Consider the following 17773-nt stretch of genomic DNA (forward strand, 5'->3'; position numbering starts at 1 on the left):
TCCTTGGGTTTATCCTGCCTGGGATTGTCTGCGCTTCCTGGACTTGGGTGGCTATTTCCTTTCTCATGTTAGGGAAGTTTTTGACTATAATCTCTTCAGATATTTTCTTGGGCCCTTTCTCTCTCTCTTCTCCTTCTGGGACCCCTATAATGTGAATGTTGGTGCATTTACTGTTGTCCCAGAGGTCTCTTAGGCTGTCTTCATTTCTTTTCATTGTTTTTTCTTTATTCTGTTCCACATCAGTGAATTCCACCATTCTGTCTTCCAGGTCACTTATCCGTTCTTCTGCCTCAGTTATTATGCTACTGATTGCTTCTAGTGTAGTTTTCATTTCAGTTATTGTATTGTTCATCTCTGTTTGTTTGTTCTTTAATTCTTCTAGGTGTTCTTTAATTCTTCTAGGTCTTTGTTAAATATTTCTTGCATCTTCTTGATCTTTGCCTCCATTCTTTTTCTGAGGTCCTGGATCATCTTCACTATCATTATTCTGAATTCTTTTTCTGGAAGGTTGCCTGTCTCCACCTCATTTAATTGCTTTTCTCCGGTTTTATCTTGTTCCTTCATTTGGTACATAGCCCTCTGCCTTTTCATTTTTCTGTCTTTCTGTGAATGTGGTTTTTGTTCCACAGGCTGCAGTATTGTAATTCTTCTTGCTTCTGCTGTCTGCCCTCTCTGTCTTAAGATATTTTCTAATTTCCTTTTTGGTTTCTTCTTTGACCCATTGGTTGTTGAAGAGTGTAGTGCTTAATTTCCACATGCCTGTGAATTTTTCAGTTTTTTTCTGCTCTTGATTTTCAGTTTCATTCTATTGTGGTTGGAAAAGATACTTGATATGATTTCAGTCTTCTTAAATTTTTGAGACTTTTTTTGTAAACTAACATGTGATCTATCCTGGAGAATGTTATGCATGTGCTTGAGAAGAATGTATTCTGATGCTGTTCTGTGGAATATTTTGTATATGTCTGGTAAGTTCATTTGATCTATACTGTTGTTCAAGTCCTCTGTTTCCTTATTGATCTTCTATCTGGATGTCCTATCCATTATTGAAATTGGGGTGTTGAAATCTCCTACTACTATTGTGTTGGTATCTTTTTCTCCCTTCAGTTTTTTAATGTTTGCTTCATATATTTGGGTGCTCTGATACTTATAATTGTTATACCTTCCTGGTGAGTTGACCCTTTTTTCATTACATAATGCCCTTTTTTGTCTCTTGTGACAGTTTTTGACTTAAAGTCTATTTTGTCCTGTATTAGCATGGCTACCCCTCCTCTCTTTTGGTTTCTATTTGTATAGAATATCTTTTTCCATCTTTTCACTTTCAGTCTATGTGTGTCCTTAAATCTAAAATGGGTCTCTTATAAACAGCATACGGTTAGATCTTGTTTTTTTAATCCATTCAGCTGTCAAAAGTGTTACAGTTTTTAAGCATTTCTTTAAACTCAGTTAATTTATACATCTGGGTACTTTTAAATCCAAGTGTTTCTCAGAACAAATGACCTCTAGTAACTTGAATTTTTCCCTCTCATTTTATATTCTTATTTTCTCTTTCTCCTTTAACAGAGACAACATATCTGATTCATTGGCAAGACCACAATCTGATCCCAAAGATGTGCTCCACAAACCCAGGCAATTGGGTCACATTTGATGATGACCCTGCTTTTCAGTCTTCTCAAAAGTCAAAGAATTTCCCTCTGGAGAATCAAGGCATTTGTAGGCCAAATGGACTTAAACTGAACCTTTCTGGCACTAAGGAATTTCCCAGTGGATATTCCTCCACCAGCAGTACCCCTCTCTCCTCTCCCATCATAGACTTTTATTTCAGTCCAGGACCTCCAAGTAACTCTCCTCTTTCTACACCTACCAAAGACTTCCCAGGTTTTCCTGGCATCCCCAAAGCAGGGACTCATGTGCTTTATCCTATTCCAGAATCATCTTCAAACAGTCCACTTACAGCTGGAGCAGATTCTTCCTTATTGCCTACTAAACCAACCTGTTTATCCCATGCTTCCTTACTCAGTGACCACTCATGTATACATCCAGCTCCCAAAGTGGGTCTTCCAGATGAAATGAGCCCTCATCAGGCTGAAAGCCTAGGGTTCCAAAGTGATACTCCCCAGTTTCAGTATTTTCAGGAGGACTGTGCCTTTTCAAGTCCATTTTGGAAAGATGAAGGCAGTGCTTCCCAGCTCACCTTTGACCCTCCAGGAAGCAGAAAGATGGTCCCATCAAGAGACAAAGAGATGCCTATTGATCAAAAAGGCTTAAATCAATGTTCACTCAACTACATCTGTGAGAAACTTGAACATCTCCAATCAGCTGAGAACCAAGACTCATTTGGAAACTTGTCTACGCAGTATCTGTATGCTGAAGATGCTGCCTCTTCCTTTGTGCCCCACATGCTCTTCAGGAGTCAGCCAAAAGCTGGATGGTCTTTCATGTTGAGAATTCCTGAGAAGAAGAATGTGATGTCTTCCCGTCAGTGGGGGCCAATTTTTCTACAAGTGTTACCTGGAGGAATTTTGCAAATGTATTATGAGAAGGGGTTAGAAAAACCATTTAAAGAGTTACAGCTCAATCCATACTGCAGGCTTTCTGAACCCAAAGTTGAGAACTTTAGTGTGACAGGAAAAATCCATACTGTGAAGATCGAACATGTGTCTTACACAGAAAGAAGGAAATACCATTCTAAGACAGAAGTAGTTCACGAACCAGACATAGAACAAATGCTGAAGTTGGGCTCCACAGAGTACCATGACTTCCTTGACTTTCTGACCAGTGTGGAGGAGGAGCTGATGAAGCTGCCAGCTGTTTCAAAACCAAAGAAGAACTATGAGGAACAAGAAGTTTTCCTTGAAATTGTGGACAACTTTTGGGGTAAAATCACTAAAGAAGAAAGAAAATTGGTTGAAAGTGCTGTGATAACTCAAATCTGGTGCCTCTGCTTTGTGAATGGGAACACAGAATGCTTTTTAACCTTGAATGACCTTGAGCTGCAGAAGCGAAATGAATGCTATTTTGAAAAAGACCCAGAAAAGAAGGGGATTGATATTCTTGACTATCATTTCCATAAGTGTGTGAAAGCACAAGAATTTGAGCAATCAAGAATCATTAAGTTTGTACCTCTGGATGCCTGCCGGTTTGAGCTGATGCGTTTCAAGACTTTGTATAGCGGCGAAGAGCTTCCCTTTTCCCTGAAGTCTGTAGTGGTTGTCCAGGGGGCGTATGTGGAGCTTCAGGCCTTTGTCAACATGGCCCCGTTGGTCCAGAGACCATCCTTGAGGTCCTGTGACAACATAATGATACACTTTCCTGTGCCATCACAGTGGATCAAGGCCCTGTGGACCATGAACCTCCAGAGGCAGAAGTCCCTGAAAGCCAAAATGAACCGCCGGGCGTGTCTGGGGAGTTTACATGAACCTGAATCTGAACCTGTCATACAGGTCACTGTGGGGTCAGCAAAATATGAGAGTGCCTACCGGGCCGTCGTATGGAAGATAGACCGGCTTCCTGATAAAAATTCAAGTAAATATTCAACACTCCAAGCTGATTTTCATGTGAAATCACTTAAATGTTTTCACCCTCCTCCTTGGGTTGAAACCAGGCTGAGGCAGATGGGGTAACGTCAGTCAGCTGAGGCCATGCTTACATCCCTGGGTGGGAGATGGAACATTTAGTCAAACAGCTGGTTTATTTTGTCCCCTTATGCCTATTTCTACCAGATAAGTTGAGCCTAAATTTTTTTTTAAGATATCATAAGAAATACCATCCGAGGCTAGGATTTTATTATGGATGGTGGTACCGAGGGAAAATTTCTAGTTGGACCTCTTGACCTCAACCGTCAGCCTCAGATATTAAAATTATTGTTCATATAGCTTAGATTCCCTAACTGACCTTTTAAGATCTGTCATCCTTGAACATACCTGAACTTTTTTGTATTCTCAGCCAGTACCACTTCCTCCTTAGGTTTTGTTCCCTGCTTCTTGAAATAAGACTACCTTTCATTTTTACCCAAGTTAATTTCTTTTGCTGAATTGACCAATTTGACCATCTTGACAAGTTGTTTTAATTTTAATTAAGCATTAAAATTCAGTTACTCTTTTTTACTTTGTAAGGCAAACAATGAATCTAGAAGCTTACAACTTTGAAGAGACAGCCCTAGCACTGTATTTATTTTAAAGTAGTAAGTTAGTAGTGGGTGTAACATAATAAAGCAAAAAAGCAAAATTTGAAATTAGGGCTGCTGCCTGTTTTAGTTCAGTTATTTCTGGCAGAACACTGGGCTATGGAGCTAAGTTGGGGGCAGATTTGGGGCATCTGAGTTGATGCATTCATCATTTAGGCAAACCTTTATTGAGCACTTAACTGTATTCCAAGTGCCACATCAGGTGCTGGGGCTAAAGAGAAGTAAGATTGATCCCTGTTTCCAAAGAGCTCACATCTGGTCTAATCCTTCAGGGGAATTTAATTACATCCTAGGGCCCTCCACGCTGTGGACTGCAGAGGAAGCATTTTTATTCAGGGTGGACCTACAGCAGTGTTTCTCAAAACTGGCCGTCAGAATAGCCTGAGAGCTTTTAAATAACCTTGATGTTTAAGCTCTACTCTATGCCAATTAAAGCAGAATCTCTGGGGGAGGGCCCCAGGCACCCATATGTTTTGAGAGCTCCCCAGGTGAACCTAATGTATGACCCAGGTTGAGGGAAACTGCTCTGCAGGTCTCGTGATGTTTTGGGGCCGGAAGAGCTAGCCCCAGACTACAGTGGACCTAAGGGGCAGCATGCCACCTTGTCTGTGCCCTGCAGTTTTCTGGCTTAACGTCTGTCGACTGATTGTATCTTGAGCTACAGACAGGGCCCAGCAGGTGAGAGACACAGCTGGCAGCTGAGGAGCCCTAGGCCCCTGTGCTGAAGGGAAGGCCCCATTCAGTAGCCTTTCCTGACACTCCCTGCTTTTCTCCATTCATGCCAAATTCCCCTCCACAGTGTCCTCCTGACTCACAGTAGTTGGTGGTTACCTTCTAGTCCCAAGGAACAGCCAGGAGAGCCCAGGCCCAGGGCAGGGAGAGGCAGTGAAAGGATAGCATGGTCACAGGCGTGGCCTCTGACGGTACCTCTTGGTCAACTCCAGCATGATGGGAATATCTTCCAGGATATCATCCACAGCGGTAATGCTTCCTGCCTTCTTGATAACGTTGCTGGAGGAGCAAGTTCAAACCATTCTCAGATTGTCTTCCCCCCAGGGAAACAGATTTTGAGGTTTTGACTGTGTGGTTCCAAGGGATATGTTCTCAAAGTTATTTGTGCTACTTTTAGGTGAGAGACGTTATAAAAATCAGAATATCGTTGCCTTTTATTTTGCTGAACACAAAGGGAAAGGGGGAGGTAGGCTGGAACGCGAACTGTAACCTCCTTGGTCCACAGACGTCCTCTGAGGTCTGGGTGATATAACCTGACTCCTGTTCTCCTTTGGTCCTAGGGATGGTCACTGGGCCCAGAACAAAAGGTCAGGTGCACTTTTTGCATGGATTTGCAGCAATGCTTATGCCTCTGAGAGAGGAGCACAGAGGGCTCAGCCTGCTGGCTTGTCCTGCTGGGGTCAGAGGGCCAGGGGGACAGGTTCGCAATGAGCCCACTCCAGCTGCTCTACCTCGGAGCAGGCACTCCAGCTAGACGCTCCGGGGCAACCACGCTTTTTTTTTTTTTTCAAACTGAGAACCTGTACCAATCATTCTTTTCTAATTTTGGAAGGAGAACAACATACAAAGCTTCTTGTGAAAATGATCCTGTTCATAACAGTGCATTTTCTCAGAATTAATGGTAGAGTTAATTGATTCAGTCAACAAGAATTTAGTAAGAGGGCTCACTCATTCACACGTCCATTCCACAAACACCCACTGAATTTCCTCTAGGTACAGGCTCTGTGCTGGGTGCTTGGGGGATACAGATGCAAACATGATCCCTGCTGTCTGGAAACATAAATCTAGTAGGCGAGGCAGACGCGGAAGCAGCTGTCCAAATGAGCTGTGGAAATCTGCTCTCTTCTCTTCTGGAACGTGTACAGACGTTATCTAATAGGGATCCCAGAGGAAGGAGTCATCAACTGCAGGGAGCAGTAGGGAAGGCTCTGCTGGGGAGGTGATGCTTCAGCTTGGCCTGTGAGAATCAGTGGGACTCCATCAAGGATAGAAACAGCAGAAACACAGGCGTGTCAGTGGGGGATCTTACCTGAGTTATGGGGCCGAGGGGATAGTTGGAGAAGAAACCAGCCTGCCAAGAGGGTCGTGAGCCATGCTGTGGGGTGTGGAGTTTGTCAGCAGGGCCTCAGGAATGTTTTCAGGCATGACTGTGACAGAATCCTACCTTGTTTTAGAAAGTCAGGCGTACGTTGCAGAGGAAAGGTTCAGTAGATTATAGTACAGGGAGGCTGGTAGGAGGGGAGAGAGGCTGACCAAGGTGGAGGGCAGTGGGAGCACTGAGACAGAGGTGAGCGGTGGGTGAGCGAATTCAGAAGAGGTGACCTCGAGACAGTGACAGATGGTCTGTGGGCCTGCAGGAAAGGGAGGGGCTGGGAGGAGGTCCGGGTGGGCGATGGTGCCATTAGCTGAGATAGCCTCTCCTTTTAAAATCTGTTTCCCAGCCCTGGCTGCATGTTAAGAGTCCTTAAAATCATTGGAGCTTTAATATTTAAAATACCCATATTTAGGCCCCATCCCTACCAGTCAGACTCCCAGGGTGAGGCCCAGCTATTGGTGCTTGTAAGAGGCTCTCCCATGCAGCTGGCCTTGTACCTCTCCTGGGAGACCTGTCATGGTCTCCTAGGCATCACTCCTCCCTGCTCTGTGTATCCCTGTGTCTTCTAGAGCCCTGTTATTGCCCTCCCGTCCATATTTACCAGCAGTTGAGCTCACTGAGAACAATTCAAAGAGTGTGCATTCCCAGAGAGGCTGTGGCTGGACTTGGTCTTGGCCTTTGGGAATATTTGTGGAAGACTGTCATAGCACCAGGCTCACACAGAATGTGAGCATTCCAGACAATTACGTGGTGAGAATTCACTGACCAAGTTCTTTGGGATAAAGCTGCTTTGTTCAAGTCAGGTCTGTGCACCAAGAGGAGGCCCGGGAAAAGGCAGTGAGGCTGTGTCTGATGGAGTCTGGGGGAGGGGGCAGGGGGCAGCTCTGAGCCAGGCTGGGGCCCAGACACTTCTGGGATCACGTGGCCCTGTCGCCGAGGCTTCTCCACGATAGGGGTTGGGGGAGGATAATGCAAAGAGTAAGAGGCTGCCTGGCATTTTGCTTCTTGAGAAGAAGCATAGAAAGAGTAAGGTTGGGGCGGAGAGGAAATCTTTATCCTAAGGCAGTGCTTCTCAAACTTTTGTGTGCGGATGAATCACCTTGTTAAAATGCGGACTCTGAATCAGCAGGTGGGGCTCCCCCATACTGTGTCACCCACACGTGCTCCGGTGATGCCAGCGCGGCTGGCCACGGACCTCACGTGGAGGAGCAAGGACTTAGAGTATCTCGATGTTTCTATATGATTTTAAAATCACTCGGGCATTTAGAGAACAGAGGATTTTAAAAGAGGGTCTTTAAAACGTTACCCTTTCAAGCTAGTTTCTGAAAAACCTGTTAGAAAAAAAAATTTTTTTTTAAAAGGAAACTAAAAAAATATATGAAGTACTAATTACAAAAAAATTTTATGTCCCTTTCCTGGGGATTTTTGAGATCGGAATTGAATTTTCCTATTGGTGAAATAACTTATATGTGATATCAGGGTAGGTGGGAAGGGATGCTGGCTCCTTAAATGTCTCCTACCAGCACATCAATGCTTAATATTCCTTTAACAGTGGGTGAGCCTTTCGTTTTACAGCAAAGGTTGGCCCCAGATAGTTCATTCAGGCTGAGGTGTGAAAACAGAGGACAGTTTCTTGTGCACAGATTTTGCTGGGGGTGGGAAAGAGGAGGAGGAGGGGGGAGAAGGAGGAAGAGAAGGTGGTGGAAAAGGAGGGGGGAGGGAGAAAGAGGAAAAGGGAGGAAGGAGAGGGAGAAGAGAATGAGGACATTTGAAAACACCGATTAGTCATAGAGGGTACATATGGTAGCGTCGAATTAGAAAGAGAAGTGAGCAATGGTGGAGGGTCAATTAACAAACGTATCTATCCCCACTTTCCCAGTTTTACCAATTTTTAAATATGACTCGCCTTTACTTTTTTCTTTGCTTTCTCTTCAGCACATTGGTTGTTCTCTCCTCCTCCACTACTTGTGTCATTCTTCTACCATTCATTCCCTCCAGCTCTCACCAATTCAGTTTCACATGTGAAATATTTTGGTTCAAGAGGGACCCCGGTATCTACTAGACCTTAATAGATTTCGTGATTTGCATGCCTGGTCCTTAGAAAGTGATGAGGGACTAATTACCGAAGCCCGAGAGTGCCCCCTGGTGGTCAGTACTGAGATAAAGAACATGATTTTCCTCTATCTTTTGTTCATTCACTTGTAAATTCCACAAATATCCTTTGAGCCCCAAATGTGCCAGGCTTGTGCTAAGGACGGACATGATACTTCTCTTCATGGATATCAAAGTCCAAAGGGAGTGTGAGTTATTAAACATTGTAGAGTATTTAGAGTTTTAAAAGCCAGGAAAAATATGCCAGAAAACTTGAAAGGAAAAACGTTCTCCTTTTACCAGTTTTTTAGAAAAGGGGGTAGAAAGGTTTTGCTTCTAAACCTATTTTTGGAGTACGAGGTCTTCAGCTTGGGTGATTTTCATTGCAAAAGTTCCAAAAGAGTTTCTCTTTAAAATGTGAATATCAACATTCACATCTAATATCAATTAGATCATCTCCAGTATCATTTTCAACTCTACAAGGGTAGAATTCATGGTGCTTTCATTAGCAAAATTATGGTAATTAAATAACAATACTGAATTTATAATAGAATAGCACTGTGCACTTCTATCTATACCACTGTAGTATACCACGTCCCTAGAGCTCTTATGTGTGCCAACTAGCTTGTTTAATCCTCACAGCAATCCCGTAAGGTTTGTGTTGTTATCATCATCATCACCCCCATTTTCAGATGGGGAAACTGAGGCTCAGAGAGATCAAATAACCTGCCAAGGGTCACCCACCTTTTAAATAGCAGAGCTGGGATCTGACCCTGGGCCATCTGAGTCCAGTGTTTATGTGCTTAACCACTATGCCGTAAAGGACTGAAGACTGCCTGAATTAAGTTTAAATAAACTTATGTATCCTGCAGACAGAAGGCCAGAAAGGCTAATGGATTGTGGACTCTCCCCTGGCTTTGTGTGTGTGTGAATAAAGTTATCACTTGCCTGCAGTGATCTGGGTAGCTTAGAGCACCTCTGAGGCCGCTGTTGTCCTCCCCTACAAGTGAGAGGAAATGCTAATGAGCATCTGTTGGTTAATTGATGGATGAGTTCTCAAGGCCTTTTACAGCCTTAGAATTCTATTAGTCTCTCTACAAGAAACAGGTTGTAAGGAATGAAAGGCAATTTATCTTTTAAGAATTAAGTGAAATCCCTTAAACTCTTGTTTTTGTGCCTAAAGCTATATTCTGATGGAAATGTTCTTTCTTGAGTTGTGTCAGTGGTATAGTAATTTAATCTGGCTTTTGAAATTATTGTCATCTCATACATTTAATTTAAGTAAAGATAGCTGCATGGGATATGCAGATGCTGTGGACTAAAGTGATTACATTGAAAATATTTTTTACTCCATTGTGACACACACACATAAACACACACACACAGTACCTGACCCCTCTTAAAGCTTTTGTGTATATCTGATATCCCTAGGTCTGGCACAGGGCCTGGCTTGGCATAGAGTAGATGCTCAATATATGGCAAAGTGAAGTGAAAAGAGATATTGCGCTGAAACACTGAAAGTCAGTATGCCCATATTTACACGGTACATTTGTTCCAGTCAAAGCTTTAAGTGAGGGTGAGTGGGAATTAGTGTACTGAAAAATAATCCATTCTACTAAAAAAAGAATTCTTGGCCTAGAGTATTTTCTGAAATGTAAAAAAGTTCATTAAGTTTAACTTTTTAAAAAAATCATAATTCTTTATAATGTGGCCTAATTTAGGCTGAAATTTACCTTTGCATTATCTATCAATAAATAGAGTGGTAAGAAAATGAATAAATTAAGAATTACTGTAAGATCTTATTCAGTCTACTTAAGAGAAAGTTTTCTTTCTTTACAGATCTTATGCACATTATAGCCAAATAATGATGCTTAATATAAATATTACTCACCTTTTAATTTAAGAAACTTAGCATACTTTTATTATTCTGCATTAGAATCACCCAACAGAAGGCACTCACATATGAACTTGATATAATTCTAAATTTTTCTGATCACTGTATTGTTGGTCATTGTTTTATTTGAATAATTAAATGAAATATTAAACTTTCTTTTTAAAAAAAGAAACAGCATACTTCTCATTGAAAACATTTTGGGAGTTAACATATATAACTATATAATGATAAAGTTGTACTTATTTTAAAGCTAGTACTTAAAAAATGCAGGTAGACTTCCCTCCAGTTAGTGCAAAATTGTGAATTTTGATGGTATGTCGTTTAATGGAATTCACACAACCATAGTGCTAATGGAAATGCTTATTAAAGAGAGGGATGCATGCCTCTTAGGCTCAAGAGAAATGTTCAATGGCCGTTGAAATACTTTGACTGACCGTTTGATTTTTTTCTTCAAGGTCCTGATCATCCCCATTGTTTGTCATACAAACTAGAACTTGGATCAGACCAAGAAATTCCCTCTGATTGGTATCCATTTGCTACTGTTCAGTTTGGGATTCTTGACACCTGTGCCTCAAGGACAGAGGTCAGGTCTCTGGGGGTGGAGAGTGATGTCCAGCCACAGAAACATGTTCATCAGCGAGCCTGCTACAACATCCAGGTACATCCCGAAGCCCTTGAGTTCAAATTGGGGCTTCCGAAGCTTTGACCTGATTTGGCTTTAGATATTTGCTTTGCCCTGTTAAGTGACTGTGTGTGTGTATGTGTGTATTGACCTAGAAGAGAGTGATGGTCACCAGTGAGCCTAGTTCTTCCCCTCAGTTCCAGAGAACATTGGAAGCCTGAGGACACAGTGCTGTGTACTTAACTCAGCTCTCAATGAAAAATGGGGCATTAAAAATAAGTTCACATTTCAGAAGCATATTTATAATAAAGATTTTGTTAGAACAGCATTTCCCAAAATGTGTTCTATGGAACACATGTCCCATATAATGACCCAAGAAAAAAATAAGTTGGGGGACGTCGTACACTAAATTAATGTTGAACAAAGGCTCTGAGAAGTTCTGCAATAAAGAAACTTGTTAAACTTAACTCAGTTTCTCCCAACTCATCAATTATGGAATCTTGTCTCTTGAAAACACCTGTCAATATCTTCTGGAATAGTATTCTGTGGAGCACTCTTTGGGAAATACTGAGTTACTCTATCACCACAATTTTATTTATTTATTTATTTATTTATTTATTTATTTTTGCGGTACGCGGGCCTCTCACTGCTGTGGCCTCTCCCGCTGCGGAGCAAGGCTCCGGATGCGCAGGCTCTGGATGCACAGGCTCAGCGGCCATGGCTCACAGGCCCAGCCGCTCCACGGCATGTGGGATCTTCCCGGACCGGGTCACGAACCCGTGTCCCCTGCATCAGCAGGCGGACCGTCAACAACTGCGCCACCAGGGAAGCCCTATCACCACAATTTTAAATGTTCACCATCAGCTCATCTGCATTCTTGCACCAGATGAATTAAAGAGTGACATACACTTGCACGAGTTTGTTCCTAAACTTGCTTTTCCTTCTCATCTTCAGACTTAGATATACAGATAACCTCTGCCACACATTTCCAATAGTGTCTTTTTTTAAAAATTAATTAATTTATTTTTGGCTGCGTTGGGTCTTCGTTGCTGTGCGCTGGCTTTCTCGAGTTGCGTCGAGCAGGGGCTACTCTTCATTGCGGTGCGCAGGCTTCTCACTGTGGTGGCTTCTTTTGCTGCGGAGCACGGCCTCTAGGCCCGCGGGCTCAGTAGTTGTGGCGCACGGGCTTAGTTGCTCCGTGACATGTGGGATCTTCCCAGACCAGGGCTCAAACCCGTGTCCCCTGCATGGGCAGGCAAATTCTTAACCACTGCGCCACAAGGGAAAGTCCCCCATAGTACCTTGAAATGGTGTGATTTTATAAGACATCATTAGCACCAACTGGTGGTGCTATAATATAGTAACCAAGTCTGGATTTTTCTTTATTTTGGACTGTCTGTTCAGAAGCCTGTATGTTTGCGTCCAGTGATTTTTATTCTAGTGGTAAAGTGAATGATGAATGGGTGCTGTTCTGTGCAGCCCCTTCAGGACCGAAGGACTTATTCCCTCGACAGCTGGGAATTGCCCTGGATGAAGAAGGATGCCATGCTCCAGGTCACGCCCCCTTCCTGGGGCAGCCTGTGTCCAGTAACTGGTGGGTCAGGGGTCTAAAGACCCTTATGCCTCAAGTTGGAATAACCCTGCAGGGCCTTCATAGCTTCAGCCCTCCCTGGGGACCGGCTGAAGCCTTTACTGTGACTGCTCTGTGGCCCGACTTCCCCCTCTTCCTGTTCTGCTCCCTTCCCTCCCTTCCCTGTCAGGTGTCCTCCCCAGCAGCCCTCCCCAGTAAACTTTCTGCACATCAGTCTCCATCTCAGCATCTTCTCGGGGAGCCTGACCTGTAACACTAGGCATCTAAGTATTATGTGTGACTGAAATGTGTGTCAGGTGCTCATGGAGATGTCATTTGTACTATTTGCTGTTCATGGGATGTGCCAGTTTCACATAGTTGTACAGGACCGCTCAAAATTATATACCAAGGTCTCTTTAGCTTTAATAGCGTTGGTGGCAGTCAGTTTCAAAATGTTATCTTCCATTTAATAAGTATTTATTGAGCAATTTCAAAGTGCCAGCTGCTGCCGTAGATGCTGGGAACACAAAGGTGAACAAAAGACAACTCCCTGTTCTCATAAAGCCTACCTTCTAGTGGTGGAACAAAAAATAATTAGTAAACAAGCAAATAACATAGTTTTAAGTAGTGACAAATTCTAAGAAGAGAGTAAAAGAGGGTCACAGGATAGAGAGGGAGGGAGGGCTTCCTTATCTGGAGTGGTCCTGGAGGGCCTCTGTGAGGAGGTGCCGTTTGAGGTGAGATGAAAAAGAAGAGGGGCAGGCAGATGGTTTGGCCCAGCTGTTTACTGTTGTAAACTAGTTTTAGTTAGAGAGATGATTTTGGGTGTGCTCTAAATCTCAGGTGGGCCAGAGGCTGGATATATGATACTCGGGGGGGATCTTTGATCACATGTCTAGCCAGATTTGTAAATGTCTTATCAGTATATGTAGTCTGTATACATTTTATAAAACCTGTGTCTGACTTAGAAGAAAGTTTGTCCTCTTTCAGATTTGACCCTAGAAGGGAAGGATTTGGGAGACTCTGTTGTCCCAAAAGAGAGCAGTGTGCTTCACTTGGGAACGGGCATGACAGGGTAGAGGGGCTGTGTTTGTGTCCAAAGGATGAGGTGGCTAGAGTCCTTGCCTCATTTACAAACGAGGACTGAAGAGATGTTATGCTGTGTTGCATTTGTTAATGCTGCCCCTGTTTTGCTTTTGCATGACAGGTTGAAATAGAAAAGAAGTGGATTAAAATCGATGGAGAAGACCCAGATAAAGCTGGTGACTGCGTAACTCAGTAGGAGTAGCAAGAGTCAGTGATGACGACCCACTTTCCAAATACGTAGTTCACAGAAACCACACAAAGTTCTGCTACTGTAGAGTGGAAATGACAGGCCCAGTGGTTACATTTAGAGAAGTTTAGACCTTCATCCAAACCGTCTGTACTTTATGCTTTTGATATGTTTGTGCCCTGGGGATGTGATCTAAACTGTGTCTATAATTTTCATGATGTTTTTGTTTCCTAGTGAAACTCAAAGGCTCCATTATTGTGACCTGACAGCCACTTGGCCAAAGGATTTTTGATTTTTGGTTACTTGGTGGCTGATTGTTTTGCCATCTGGGTTACCTGGGGCCATATTTATTATCCTCCAGCCCCTCCCTCTTCTTATTGAGCTAGCGCTAGTACTAGAGGACGAGGCAATCAAAGGAGACATAAACCACCCCTCTTGCTCTTCTCTGAAACGTGGTTAGTTGTAGGATGATGTTGAAACCACAGGCTAACATGGAGATGTGGGACTATCTCTGACTCTGAATTATTTATCTTCCTATTACCACACTGGTGAGTAACCATCAGCTGTATTTGGTACCTGTCTTTCACCCACGGTATCATTATTTTCAAAATACATTTGTATTCTGGTGTGTGCTGCAAAGAAGCTAGTTCTGTTGATATACATATTTTAGTACAAGTCACTAAGACATATTGCCCTTTGCTTGGAGATATTCCTTTCAAAATGGAATCCCAGTATTGGACACTAGTTAAAATATTTATGTATGTTAAAAATGAATTTTTAAAGTTCATGAATATTGTTTCCCAGAAGTGTAGATTCTAAGAATGTATTTTGATAAAGTATTTTTTTTTTAATTAACACAAGCTTCTCTTGAGTAGAAGTCTAAATCATATTATGATTATTTTATGTTAGTTCTGCTATCATGCTATTTATGCTAATTCTGCTTAATTTAGAGTAATTTTCTTTAAAAGATGAGCAAAGTGAAAGACACTAGATTATTTTATCTACGTTTCTAAGAAGTGATATTTCTATTCTTCAAAGTCAGGTAAATCTTTGTTTTTTAATCAAAAGCCAATGGCATTAGCAGTTATAATTCTGTTTATAATTTCCTTTCAGTGTTTATAGGGAAAGGTCAGACTTTTAAATTTAGGAAATCTATATTCTAGGTATTTTTTTAGTCAGAAAAACATGTGGAAAAAACACATGGTATTAATGTACCTTCAATTTATGTGGATCCTTAAATATGATTAGGGGATATTTTTCTTTATTTACTAAATTTGTTTTGAGTCAAAACTGATATAATAGCGTTCTTCCAAACAACATTATTTGTTGGCCCACAGAGTTTGTCTCGTACATTTTATTTAATGTTACATTACATTCATTTTAATCTGTTAAAAAATGCAGATTTTATAAAACAAACATTTATGATCTGTATCAATCAGCAGATTTAATGCTTTTCATTATTTTACTGTAAAGGCAAAGAATGCAAAAGTTGACTGTTAAAATGAACTGGTATTGCTCTTTTTAACTTCAGCTGATGTATTGCTCATAATATCATATGCTTGAGACTCACTGTTGATGTATAGGAGGGCGAATCTATGTGCGTGTCATTTAAAAAAAATTCCACCATCCTGCCTCATCATCTGGTGTGGCACATTCTGGAGTGACTTCAATCTGCTCAGAACAAATATGGAGGCGGACCGAACCTGATGCTGCTCCATGATACCAGGGACGGTAGCTGGGTTAATTACTGCTGGTCCTTGCAGATCTGTTTTATGGCATCCTGCCCATAAAGAACTCAGAGTCTGATTCAGATGAACTTGATGAATATTTATTTACAGCACAGGGTTCAGTTAATCACTCCTTAGGCTTCACAGGTTGCCAGTATGTGTGGGTACCTCACTGCTGGGGTCATTTATTCACCAGCCCTTCAGCCTTCAGGAACATCTCAAGATTCAGTGCTGGCAATGTAACAAAAGGCTGACTGAAGCCCAAGTGAGTTTCTGCAGCAATGCAAAGGTTGATGGCAGGAACAGCGGGGTGCTGCAGCATAATTGTTCATTTGCACATCTATTAGGATCCTTAAATATTCATTACTTAACGTTAAAGTAACATTCTATGTCAGGTGGAGAGGCTTTTTAATACAATTCTTCTGACCTCAGAAATGGCAGAAGGTCAAATGTGATCCTGATGCTCTAAGTGAAAAATCAGGTAGGGTTCACTTAGACTTACAAATTAAGAAGTAGAATCTCCTTTGCCAGAAAGTAAATGATGATCTTCAAAACAACAACAATAAAAACTCCTGCTTTTAAGGTAGGGAATGGAGGAAGGAAGTGAATGAAGGAGGAACTACTCCTTTCTAGCATTTTAATTTAGGTAATTTAGATCAATGCTTTATGAGTTTGACCCCCTTGGGGGTCATTTGTTTAATTGACACAGTGGCAGACTTCCAAGGAGTTGGCCAGTTTGGGATGAATTGTTCTGCTCTAATTGGTTTGGTCTGGTTGCCTTACCAGTCAAAGGATCCTATTAGCTGCTTAAATGAATTCATGGCTTGATGGTTACCTGATCAATTTACAGATCTGAATTTAAGGACATTTCCTTTTTTTATGGGGATAGAAATAGTTTATCCATTAAAAAAAGTATGGAAAAAAACCCTTCCTAGCATAAATAAAGGCTGGCATTTTTTGACCTGATTTATATATTAAACAGTTCTAGGGTTTTAGTTCCCTTCATTCTGGGTCTGTGCTTTCGATATAGCCCTTCCTCTCTTATAAATTAGGTCAGAAGGCCTTCCTTAATAATGACTAAGTATTATTATATCTTATTCAAAATATGATTTTATGTCATCAATACAGATATAAAATAGATTGAGCCTTAATAATCATGTAACGAAGTATTTTGTAGATTGCATATTGATTTTTTAAAATTAAAGATGTATTTCAAATGATTCTTGCTGTACAATGGACTTATATCTTCTTTTGCAAGGTCTGGGGCAATTTTTTTTAAGGTATGAAATCAATTTCAACAAACTTAACCAATTGACTCTGTCAGGCAAATGTATACCTGCTTCACTATTAAGGACTCAGTGTACATGGCGTCTTGGCACATCCTGGAAAAATAACACAATCAAACTACAATTTGTGATGTTAAAGGATGATTTTTAAAAGAGGATGTAATCATCACTCTCATAAATGATATGAGTATGTGCCCAAGATCTTACTTAACTCATTAACTAATGAGGGAACTGGTAAGATGTTACAAGTGGTTCTAAGGAGAATTCAAAGAGCAGAGACATGTACAGGAAATAAGGAACTCTGAAAAGAATTTACAAATAGATGCGAAATGGATCTATCCATAGGCCAATATCAATTTCCTCTAATTTATTTGCATTTGTATGGATAAAGATCATGTATGTTATTATCAGTTTTCTAAAATTTACAGAGTTGTAAAATAACTCAGAGACAATGAACGTGTTGATAACCTGGATAAATGAACTAGTTAGTCTTTCACAGTTCTTCCCAATGGGACGAACTTTATCAGCAGGAGAATTCTAAGGAACTTTCCAACTTTGGCAACTAGAAATGATGTGCATGTAAAGAAATTTTTGTAAGTTTAGAAAATTATTTTTTTGCAATTTTACAGAATCTGTTTCAGATAAAGTGTGTGTGTTTTGGGGGGGGCATTAAAGATATGAAGATAAATCTTTATAAATCTAATAAAAACCAACCTAACAACCTCTGCACCCACCCTTTGCATGAGGAAGCTGCCATGTGTTGGAATTCAATTCTTACCTAGCTATATTAAAGTTAAATTTCAAAACTGCATCAGGAAATGAAACTTCATAGAGGCCAGATCATTTGGAACTGTTTTAGCTACTACTGAAATTAACAGGGCTTGATTCTCATTGGGAACAACAAAAAGATTAAGTAACATAAACCAATCCTATTTATAACAAAATTTCTCAAATTCCATCAATCATTTCTTTCCTGTTTTGTCTCATCTTCACCTAGAGTCGCCCCCCCCCCACCCCCGC

General features: G+C 41.3%; 1 protein-coding gene across 1 annotated transcript; it reads left to right on the forward strand.

Annotated features, from left to right (window-relative positions):
• The first annotated feature begins 1563 nt into the window (after positions 1-1563).
• STON1 (stonin 1) lies at positions 1564-16693 on the forward strand. Its single transcript, XM_007459987.1, has 3 exons — positions 1564-3522; positions 10731-10933; positions 13675-16693. The coding sequence occupies exons 1-3, from the start codon at positions 1608-1610 to the stop codon at positions 13747-13749; spliced, it is 2193 nt and encodes a 730-aa protein (XP_007460049.1). The 5' UTR covers positions 1564-1607; the 3' UTR covers positions 13750-16693.
• Positions 16694-17773: the final 1080 nt, after the last annotated feature.

The sequence above is a fragment of the Lipotes vexillifer genome, unplaced genomic scaffold (assembly GCF_000442215.2).
Source record: "Lipotes vexillifer unplaced genomic scaffold, Lipotes_vexillifer_v1.1 scaffold666, whole genome shotgun sequence".
Taxonomy (NCBI): Eukaryota; Metazoa; Chordata; class Mammalia; order Artiodactyla; family Lipotidae; genus Lipotes; species Lipotes vexillifer.

What these genes read in the sequence shown, in the direction of transcription:
- STON1 (XM_007459987.1), top strand. Translation starts at nt 1,608, where the DNA reads ATGTGCTCCACAAACCCAGGCAATTGGGTCACATTTGATGATGACCCT. An exon ending in GCTTCCTGATAAAAATTCAA is followed by an intron (nt 3,523 to 10,730) that starts GTAAATATTCAA and finishes TTTTTCTTCAAG; the next exon opens with GTCCTGATCATCCCCATTGT. An exon ending in GAGCCTGCTACAACATCCAG is followed by an intron (nt 10,934 to 13,674) that starts GTACATCCCGAA and finishes TTTGCATGACAG; the next exon opens with GTTGAAATAGAAAAGAAGTG.